General features: G+C 50.5%; 1 protein-coding gene across 1 annotated transcript; it reads left to right on the top strand.

Moving 5' to 3' along the window:
• The first annotated feature begins 6881 nt into the window (after positions 1-6881).
• FAM241B (family with sequence similarity 241 member B) lies at positions 6882-9810 on the top strand. The gene is made up of 3 exons (XM_019712415.2): positions 6882-6993; positions 8267-8415; positions 9126-9810. Exons 2-3 carry the CDS (start codon positions 8323-8325, stop codon positions 9393-9395), a joined length of 363 nt encoding a protein of 120 aa, XP_019567974.1. The 5' UTR covers positions 6882-6993; positions 8267-8322; the 3' UTR covers positions 9396-9810.
• The last annotated feature ends 1256 nt before the right edge of the window (positions 9811-11066 follow it).

An 11066-nucleotide genomic window follows, 5' to 3' on the forward strand; every position in this document is an offset into this window, starting at 1 on the left:
ACCAACTGTGGAATAACACCATGAAATACTATTCAGCAAAGAAAAGGAATGGACTAGATACAACAATCTGGATGTATCTCCAGATAAATCTCTGAAGTGAAAAAGCCAAGTCCCAAAGATTACATATCATATGATTCAATTTAAATACTGTTCTTGAAATGATAAAATTATGGAAATGGAAAACAGAGTAGTGGTTCCCAAGGAACGAGGCGGTGGTGTGGCTATAAAAGGGCAACGTGATGGTGATGCAAATATTTGTATCTTGACTGTCTCAATGTCAGATCGTGGTATCACACTATCGTGTACTCGAGTTCGGCAAAATGTTACCACTGGAAGAAACTGAATAAACAACATGAGGTCTCTTCGTATTATTTCTTACAAAAGCATATGAATCTACAATTATCTTAAAATATAAAGTTGAATTAAAACCAACCACAACACCTGCTTGAATTTCCTGGGGGCTATAGTAAGGTAGTTATGGTAGATGGTAAAATGACTAGGTTCCTCCCATGCACCCGCTTCTACATGCGGACAGTGCTGCTCCTGCCATTGGGAGATGGGGACCTATTTTTTCCTCCCCTGAAAGTGGGATGAAGAGTCTGTTTCTGATATGTGTTGACCAATAAGACACTAGCGAACATGATGCACGCAAAAGTTTGAGAATCGTTCGTTCATTAAGACAAGACTTGCTCTTTTTGCTGAACTTCAAACTCTGAGACCATGATGTGAATAGGCCTGAGCTAGCCTGCTGGAGAGTTCATGTCCAAGAGAACCAAAGCTCCCTGGCCAACTGCCTACAAACTGCTAGAGACGTGAATGAGTTAGCTTCAGAATGAAAAAATTCCCTCATCAACTGGTGGATGACCCTGAAATAAAATTTGCATGGGAAAGGAAGGCTAAATGCTTAACTCATTCCTGTATGGACTGGTTCTCAGAATAATGAATTAGTATCCTAGTGTGGTGGGTTTGTATTGGGTTAAGGTAGCTAAGCTGGAATTGTTTCCCAGAATCCCCTTCCCTGCAGAGTGCCAGGTTAGTGTGCACTGCAGTCGACATTTTGTGCAAGACTTGGAAGGCCAAGTAAAGCGGCAGCCATCTATAATTTTTTACGCACAGAAGGCCAAGGCAGGGTACCATACAGTTTATCTACATTTCTGCTTACTGGCTGGTTAATTTAGTCAGCGTGGGACTTGGAGCCAGACTGCAGCTTCGAGCTCCTACCAGATGCTCCTTAGAGTCGCTAACTCTTGGGCTAAGGGTGAGTTTAATTCCATGATAAAGGCTGAATGTCACCAACGGCATCAAAGTTTGAGGCTTGGAGTTGGTGAGACATTGATGAGGGTTCCCGCTTATCCTCATAGGTTCCAGTTTATCTTTACTCTCTCTCTTCTCATGCCCATTTTCCCTTCTCACCTGCCTGCCTATGGACATCAAGCCACAGCCTCCCGTTGGTGGTGTAACCAGCTCCCACAACGGAGCAAGTTCAAATCCCTGGAGAAATCCTTTATGATAAATGCCTCCTGGTCATTCTGCCTCTCTGATTGAACTCTGACAGATATACCTGCAACCTGCAAAGTGATCAATGACGTAAAAAAACAACACAACATGACTTTATGGAGAGGACTTCTGATCGCAGCTTCAACATGTAAAGGGGCTTGAAAGTCATCACTCCATACTTGACAGCGAGCAAAAAGGTGAACAAACTTAAAATCAATGACTTATCTTAGACCCATCAGAGAACTGAGGTCACAGGGCAAACGGCCCCCCTGAAATCTGGAGAGACAGGTGAATAGGGAGAATCACAGTCAGAATCAGTTTACCTGGAGCAGACACCTGGTAGGCACACTTAAAGGTAATTTAAACCAATTTTATAGGCACAGTGTGAATTAGCTGGAGAGTGAGACACTCCTAACTGAAATATGGTTATTTAGTAATATTTATTACTAAAATACAGTTACTAAGTACAATTTAAAATATTTTTGAAGTTCTTTTTGTCCTTGTGACATATTATTGTGTTTTAAAATCACTTGGAGTAATTATCTGTGGTGAAGCTATAACATTGCCATGTAGCTATGCCTCATTTTGTTTTTTTATTTTTCCATCTTTTTAAATTTAATTTTATTTTGTGATTATTTAAGACATTTAGCTGGCTCCAAAGCCAAAAACATAAAACACGATACTTTCAGAGAAGTCTAGTTTCCAATCCCGTCTCTTCCTTCTACTTATTGGAAACCATTTTTATTAGTTTTTGGTTTATCCTTCCATTGTTAAAAATATCAGCAAATTAATTTATTGACTTGTTTGTATTGATATTCTCCCTTTCTTAGATGAAAGACACCATACTATACGTTGTCCAGTACCTTGCTTTTTTTCACTTGGCAATCATGGTTCCGTAGTTGGGTATCTACAGCCCGGTTTTGGATGAGCTGGATTTGCTAGGACGCAAACGGAAAGCGGCCACATCATTTCTCCCCGCGGCCCCTTCAAACTGGCTCTCCCATGTTCTCATTGCCCCCTAGGTGAAAGCTCTGGCCGTTCTCAGTGCTTTCCCAATCACTAACAGGTAACAAATGAATGGCATCTTTTTACAAATAGTAGAACGTCCAGTCTAGTGTAATATAAAAACTCCAATTTTATTTAGGGCTTCTCCCATCCCTCATCTCAGACCTGCAGCGACTGGGACCCCTGCCATGGGACAGGTGTGTTCGTGGGAGGTAGAACCAACTTGTCTCTTCTTTCCCTTCTCCTGCTCACCTCGCTAGCTGCTGGGTTGGGCACCAGAATGGGGAGAATCAGGACGTTCTCGTTTGACTGCTGTCCTCGTCACCTGGTACTGGAGCTCTCTGGGTGTGGTTGTATCCAAATGCCGATCATCTCACTCTAAAAGTAGCTTCTGGGTTCTTTGGTTACTCCTATCCCTCAGGCTCTCTCAACTGTGGTTCCCTTGGCACAGGCGGGACTCCTGCTGTCCCCAGCGTGCCTGCAGGCTTCAAAACCTTCCGTGGCTCCCAGTGGCCTACAAGGAAGCCTGGTCTTGGAAGTCCTTGAGTCCAGGGCTCTCTTTGGAGAGCTAAGGAAAGAGCTACTCAGACTCCTGGCTTGTCTGTGTTTATGGTTCACATTCTGACCCAAATAACACTTCGAGTATCCTGTCCCCCTACATCCCAACAGGATTGCCATCCAGCCAGGTCAACCTGCTCTGTCCTTAAACGCCTGCTTAGACCTGCACCCTCTCACCTCTGTCTGCAATGCCCTTCCCCTGCCCAGAGGCCACCCCACCTTTGTCTTACTTGAGTTTTGCAAGACATTCAACCCTCCCATCTAGAGAGCCTCCTCTTCGTCTTGTGTTTCTGTTGCCTGGATGGGCTGTGCTATTGTACTTTTCTGCATTCTATTCTGTGCTCACGGGCTGTGTCTGTGTCCCTTTTCTTTTATCACCAGGGCTCCAGGAGGGGAAGATTCATGAGTAGTGACCATGGCTGCTGATGACAGTAAACACCCACAGGGGACTATGTGCAGAGGGCTTCACATGAATCATGCTGGTCAATTCCCATTGCAAACATAAAGGATGGGAATTATCACCCCCACTTTATAGGTTCGGAGAGACTGAGCCATTTGCACAAGGTGACACAGTTGGTGAGCTGCAGAATGAGCACTTGAGTGGAAGTTTGACTAACCTCGAGTTCAAGTCCTTCACTGTTGGGCTGCCAGCCACTGGGGTGGCCCCTGCTCATGGTGGTAGCAGGTACCGGTGATTATCTATTATCCTAGCCAGCTCTGTCTGAATGGTGCACATTGGGAAACTGAGGCGTACTGGAGGTCACACAGCCTGCTAAAGTGAAGGTAGCTCTGTCCCATCCCACGGGCATTTCCCCACACTGGGTCAGAGCGGGGTGCTTTGCTACCCTTTCTGGTGGTTTTATTTCCTGTTCCGGTGATGGTTCCTCTGGGAGATGCTATAGATTCTTATAGGGCTTGGGGACGGTCTCCTTCTGCCTCCCCCGCCCTCCCTCCTCTGTCAGGCCATAGGGCCCAGCGCCATTGAAATTTCAGTCCCAAACCTCAGCCAGGCCCTGAACATATGTTCCACCCTGAAAGGAACAATGGGGCCTCCAGGCTTAATTAAGACCCCACAAAAAGCGCTCGGCTGGGCTGGTCTCATTCTCTGCTTTTGGCTCCTTTTTTGCTCACTCCACCCCCACACTTCTGTTTCTACTCCCTCTGTGGATGGGATAAAAGGCATCTAAGACCCTCTGGCTCCCTCCATTCTCCCTGCTCTTCTTTTCTCACAGTCTGACCTCCCTCCACTCTTTGGAGCCCTGGAGTAGAAGAAGCTGCCTGGGTTCTGGTGCCCGACTGCCCGAAGCCCCCTGCCCAGCTGTGGAAACAGGCAGCTAGCGATGGCCTGCCTGGCTTCCTCTCCCTGCAGGGCTGCCCCAAGCTGGGACACCCAAGCTGGGACCCCCTGGCAGCCCGTGGGCTCAGCGTGCCCCAAGCTTGTAATCTGACCTGGATTTTTGGGTGGCAGCCACATTGACTCTAATGGGGAGCCCCACTTCTGAGAGCTCTGTAGCTGCACCCTTGTTCCCAAGTCCCCTGGCCTGCAAAGGCTTATTGAAGGGCCCAACCCAGCACAAGTTCTCAAGGAATTTTATGTTGAATGAATGTATGAATTTTTGCTTATCTAACAAAGCTCCTGTACTGGTTACTGCATGTCTAAGTGTTAACTTCACGTTAGGAAGTATTATCATCCCTATTTTTACAGAGGCGACAACAAGGCACAGAAGGGTTAAGCAAATTGTACAAGGTCACACAGCAAGTAGGTAGCAGACCCAGAGAATTCAAATCCAAGTCGATCGGCCCCAGAGGCCATACACTTAATCCCTACCTAGGCTGCCTCTAATGAAAGAATAGACCTATTTGACCACCACTTGGATAAACTGACTTAGTCCTCAGTTCTGCTCCTCCCTCTTCCCCCTACAGTCTAACAAATTATTATAAAGGAACATCCAGGAAACCACCAACAGGGTCCAAGAAATCGAATATTGCCAGCACCTCATAGCCTCCCCTGCCTACTGTCTGCATGCCCTTTGCCAGGCACAATTCCTCCCTCTCCCCTACAACTAACCACTACATTTTTGGTAGTAATTTCTTTGCCTCTTATTATACTTTACCACCCACGTATGCATCCCTAAACAATATAATTTAATTTTACTTTCTTTTGACCTTTATATATATATATATATATATAAAACATGCAGTAAGATTTATTTTGCTTCTGGTTTCTTTGGTTCAATATAGTATGTTTAAGATTTAACTTAAACATACTTGCTTGTTGTTAGAGTTCATAGTCTTGTTTTACTATGTAGCATTCCATCGTACGGCTCTACTACAATTTATCCATTTTAGTTTGATGGACATTTGAATTGTTTTTCAGTTTCTATTATGAAAAATGCTCGTACACATGATCTTGTACATATGAACGTTCACATTTGTGTCCTGGGTCATAAAGAATGCAAATACTCACCTTTCCTAGGCAATCCTAAATGGTTTTCCAAAATGGTTATACCAATTTACACATGTACCAGCTGTGTGTGGGAATTCCCATTGCTGCACATCATGCCAACACTTGCTGTTGTCAGACTGTGAAATTATATCTATCTGATGGGCGTGTGGTAGTCTCACAATGATCTTAATTTATATTTCCCTGGTTGCTAACTATACTGAGCACTTTTTCAAGAGTTTATTGGCCTCTTGGGTTTCTTCGTTTGTAATTTGCTCAATGAGATCCTTTGCCTACATTTTAATTGATTGCCTATCTTTTTATTATTTGTAGAGGCTCTTGATATATTCTTTCTGTTCTCCTCACCCAGGGGCTAGTGGGCATCTGGGCATAGTATACCGTGTTTCCCCCAAAATAAGACTGGGTCTTATATTAATTTTTGCTCCAAAGGACGCATTAGGGCTTATGTTCAGGGTATGTCATCCTGAAAAACCATGCTAGGGCTTATTTTCTGGTTAGGTCTTATTTTCGAGGAAACACGGTATGCTCACTAAATATCTGCCTACCCTCAGGAACATGCACTGATTGATAATTATAACTAATGTTTAGCAACACTTGCTGTGTGCCAGGGACCCTCATACAGTCCTGTGAGGTAAATGTTATGTATATGTGCATTTTGCAGATGAGGGCACGGAGCAACTGAGTAATTTGCCAGAGTCCAGAGCCTGAAGCCAGATCGTGGGACAGCATTCTCTCCCACTGGTGAATAGGTCCACAGGGAACAACATATGAAAATCGGGGTGGGGATTCAAAAGCATGAGGAAAGAGGCAGATGTTGATTGTTTACTCCTTTGCTAGGTGATTCCTTTTGCCAGGAGTGCCTCTCCCTCTCGGCCTGACAGGCAAACTCCTACCTACCCTGAAAGGCTGCCTCCTCCAGGAACCTGCCTTCCTTATCCCATGCTGCAGTTAGTTAGTTGCACCTGCCCTGTGCTTCATGCGTTATTTTTCTCCCTGGAGTTGGAGCTCCTTGAGGGCAGGGTTAGGGCCTACTCAAGGGGCCCCACGGAGCTGGCTCAGCAAAGTTACACCTGTGGGCTGAGCCTGTGCTCACCTTTCCTCTCAGGCCAGGGGCACCCCCACGTCCTGGGTTTTCTCTGTGGGCTCCGCTTCCCTTTCCTTCTCCTTTTCTTCTCCCTCCTCCTTCCTCTCCTTCTTCCGCTGAACTTCTCTTTCTCCTCCTCATCCTTTTTTCTCCCTCCTTCTTCCCTCCCCTCTGGTCCTCTCCTGCTGCCTTTCTTCCTCCTGCCGAGCCCTGTGCAGCAGCCACAGGCCGGGCAGCTGCAGTTCCCCCGGCGGCCTGCAGGGGGCGGCGCCGTGTCCGCTGGGCCGCAGCACTGCGCGCGCGCTTCCTGTGAGGTCAGGTGGGAGGAAGCGGACTGGGAGCCGCGGCGAGTGGACGCCGCCGAGCCGGGGAGCCGCGCCTGCAGGTGGGTGTCTTGGCCTGGGGAGTGGGGCGGGGGCGCGCATCCTTCCTTACTGCTCGGGCCTGGTTTCGGAGCGGGGCTCGGCGGCGCTGGCAGCGCCCCCTAAACGGAGCCCGCGTCTCCTCAGGCCCCGGGAGCATCCCCCCCAATCCGTAGGGTCAGGTGTACGGAGGACTGGCCGCGCCCACAGCCCACCCAGCGGGGGCGGGATGACAAAGCACAAAGGGACTCAGGACGACCAGGACTCACTTGGCCTTCTGCAGGGCCCAGCAGGCTTCAAAAAGGGGACCAGTCTGTGTCAGCTCTAAGCCGCAGAGAACGGGGGCTCTTAACCCCTTTTGGCGTGTGTGTCGCAAGTGCTTTCGAGAATTTACATGAAAACTGGCTTGTCTCCTGAGAAAAAATGGCTTGTACACAGAATCAGGAGAGGCCTGGAAGGGCCCCCACCCCCACCTCTGGCCGGTGAACGCCCTTGGGGTCTGCGCAGTGGGGCTCCCCACAGCCACAGAAGCAGCCCCCCATCCCGTGTTTTGGGAAGGCAGGCCCTGCCCACCTGTTAGCAAAGGAAGGACTGGTGGTACCCGAGGGGAGGGACAGGTGAGGGGTGTGCCCTCTGCAGCAAGGCCTGTTGCTCCCCACGCCGGGGCTCCTGGCGACCAGTGTAGTCTGCTGCCAGGCAGTGGATCTGCAGTGGGCATGGCTCTCCTGGGGGCAGAAGGCCCAGCGTGCCCGCATTTACCCCTGAAGGAACAACACCCTGAACCATGAGAAGGAAACAGGCCTTGGGGCTCCTGGGGCCCTGCACTGGCTATGTGGCATCCAGAGCATGGCTGAGGGCAAGACTTAGGGCTTCACCACCTTTCTCCGCCGCCTGGAGAGGAGTGGTCTCCGTCCAGCTGCCACGTCTCTGGGTCTCTAGCTGGACCTGCCTCAGAAGTGTCGGGAGACTGGGCTGAGGAAGCCTCAGGAGACTTTCCTCAGTGCCTGGGCCCAGCAAGGGGTCTCTTCCCCTTGTGTCTGACGGTGGTTAATAATAAAACCTCTTTCTCCGAGGAGCCTTTGGATAGCTTCCCCCCTGGACTCAGGATATGAAAGATTTTTGTCTGGCAAACAAACAACTTGCATTTATTTTGCTTCTTTCTCTTAATCAGACACAACGCCTGCTAAGCGTGGCTCACCAATGGGAGCTCCCAGAATGCAGTTTTTCCCATTGAAAGCAAGCATTTCTTTATCTCTCGTAAATTGTATTTTGTTTTTTGTTTTTTTCTTTTTCCAGCCTTTGTGAGGTCTGAGGAAAGGTCAGCCCAGCAGGGCCCCCGAGCTCCTGAGAGCATGGTACGGATCTTGGCCAATGGGGAAATCGTGCAGGACGATGACCCCCGTGTCAGGACTGCTACCCCGCCACACAGTAGCACCCCGCGACAGGTAGGCACCCAGCCCCCATGGAAGGCGAGTCCCCCCATGGAAGGGGGGAGCTGGCTTCCGTCCTCTGTGCCACTTACTCCTTAGCTCCCAGAAGCTCTCCTGCTGGTCATTCACCTTCTCTAACCTGACGTTCTCTTTGCAGAGAGCTGGGTTGGGGTGGAGTAGGGTGTCAGTACTTGGGGAAAACTGCAGTGGATTTATTGTCCAGTGCCCTGTCTCTCCAGATCTCTCTCTGGGCAACCTTCCCAGACTTCAAACCCAAGCGCTCTCTCCCTTAACCTGGTTAGCAAACTCCACTGGACCCAGTGTCTCTCTTAAGAGTCTGTTAGATGAGAGAGAAGCTGGAGAGTAAGCAGAGAAGATGAGCCTGTGGCCGCGATGTTGATTTTAAAGGAAGGAGTGAGGAGTGTTAAAAATGCCTGCCTGAGTGCCCGGCCCGATAATCAAACTGCTTTGACCCCCTCCTCTCTCCTCTGTCCTGGGCACCTTCTCCCTGGCACCACCCGGGAATGCCGACTCTGAGAGCTTGTGACTCAGTTGCTGGCTTTCCTGTGGGTGGCACCTGGGAATTGCTGAGAAAGGAGGACGTGGTCCTGGGTGGCTGTGGGGGTGGGCAGGGCCCAGCCCAGAGGGCTCCCCTCTGCCTGGCACCTCACCTCCACGGAAGCTCTCTCTAGATTCATTTGTTTCTCTCTGTCTTCACCTTCCAGAGCTTTCTCAATAGGGGTCATGGCGCACCCCTGGGGGGTCCTGGCCCCCGGCAGCAACAGGGGGGGGCCAGGCTGGGTGCTGCTCAGTCCCCCTTCAATGACCTCAACCGGCAGCTGGTGAACATGGGCTTCCCCCAGTGGCATCTCGGCAACCACGCTGTGGAGCCTGTGACCTCCATCCTGCTCCTTTTCCTGCTCATGATGCTCGGCGTGCGTGGACTCCTGCTGGTGGGCCTCGTCTACCTGGTGTCCCACCTGAGTCAGCGGTGACCGCTGCGGAGGGGCAGGCGTGGGGTACAGGGAGTCGCTGGGCCTTGGTGGGAGAGCAGGCACACAGGGAGGGGATCTGGTGGTGCCTTGAGGTGTTTCTAGGTAGTACTGGGGCTGCGCTCAGCACAACGTCAGAGCCAGGAAGCGATTCCCTTCTCTGCCAATCCTTCGATGCCAAGAAGGCAGTGTCCGCTCGGAGCCTGTGTGTTCTCGTGCCCCAGGAGCACATGCTGACTGCCTGGTACTCGGGAGCGGGCCCTGGGCTTCGGGCAGCTGGGAGAAGTTTCCAGACTTTTATAGCTCTGTTCCGTTCTAATGGTATATTTTTATTAGCTACCTTTTGTTCATGACCAGTGGTATTGGCATTCTATTTATTGTGGTGGTGTTTTCAATAAATAAATTTAAGTGAAGATGAGTCCATGTAAAGACATTCATAATTCACGGTACAGCTACACATAGCCTGGAACACATGGCGAAGTCGGTTGGGGTTCGGGAACAGGGTAGACGTGGGCATTTGACCTGAGAGGGTGGTTTCTAAGCTTTTCTCCAGAGGCTCTGGGATGTGGGAGGGGGTCCAGGTAAAGCCTGGACTTGGGCCCTTTGTCTGATGCTTGGGTAACTTCTGGGCCCGCTCTGAGATGCTGGACTCGAGCCTGGCCTTGCAGGAGGTGCCCTCTGGCTAGAATGGCTAATAAGCTGTGGGTGCAGGGGCAGCCGGGGTGCAGGTCTCCTTTGCCGAGGGGCTCTGACAAAGGCTGCTCAGTCTTTCTCAGCCGCCTGTAGCCTCTGTTCTCATAGCACATGCACCATAGAAAGCACGGTCTAGGTGCTGCCTTACTCAGTGCATGTGGGGTGAGGGTGCCCTGCTTTTAGTGAGTGGAGGTTTTGAATTATGGCTGGGGTGCCCTGGGTCTGCATGGAGGCCCTGCCCAGGGGTGGGAGTGGCATTGGGTGACCGAGGGCTTTGGGCTCACAGTGGGCTGAGGGTTAAAGGTCAGAGAGGCTGGGTGAACTTATGGACTTTCCCCTCACCCAGGGACCAGATCTCTCACTCTCTTAGGATCCTTTGGGGTTTGCAGGTTTGGGGGAGCAAGGCAAGATTTGGAGGTGCTTCTCGAAGGCCATTGTTGGGGAAGCAATCATGGGATGATACGTGTGGAGGGACTGCGATTAATTCTATCCCTCCTGACAGCTTACTGTGCTTCCCACAATGCACCCTCTCCCCCAGGCCAGGTGCCCACTGCTCCCCTTGTGGGGGCTGGTGGCCTTCATCACAGCCCTTGGGGAGCGTTGTGGTGTTGGTGTTAGAACAGGACTCCTTTCTCAGTGTTTTTCTGTCTGTATGTCCCAGCGGCTGTTGGAACGTGTGTTCCCTTTGTGATGGGCATGGAGGGGCAGGTGCTGGGCCCTTGGTGTGGGGCTCACAGACAGGGAAGGGAGCCTGTGCCTCCCGGACGCTCTTCTAGGGCCTGGGCAAGGGGGGTGGTGCCCAGCCCTGGCCAGGATCCCGGCCGCTCCCTGTGTGTCTCCTCTTGCCCAGCTACCTCAGCAGCCGCCCAGCGTCCCCCTCCCCTGAAATGCCCCCACCCCACCACCGTGTGTCTTTGGCTGGTTTTTTTTTTTTTTTTCCCCCTTGCAAAGCTGTGAGACTGTCTGAAGAAATAAATCTTA

Source organism: Rhinolophus sinicus, linkage group LG07 (assembly GCF_036562045.2).
Source record: "Rhinolophus sinicus isolate RSC01 linkage group LG07, ASM3656204v1, whole genome shotgun sequence".
Classification (NCBI taxonomy): Eukaryota; Metazoa; Chordata; class Mammalia; order Chiroptera; family Rhinolophidae; genus Rhinolophus; species Rhinolophus sinicus.

Excerpts from the sequence above, each read along its gene's own strand:
- FAM241B (XM_019712415.2), top strand. The coding sequence starts at position 8,323 with ATGGTACGGATCTTGGCCAATGGGGAAATCGTGCAGGACGATGACCCC. Across the intron at positions 8,416-9,125 it reads ACAGTAGCACCCCGCGACAG|AGCTTTCTCAATAGGGGTCA; the intron begins GTAGGCACCCAG and ends TTCACCTTCCAG.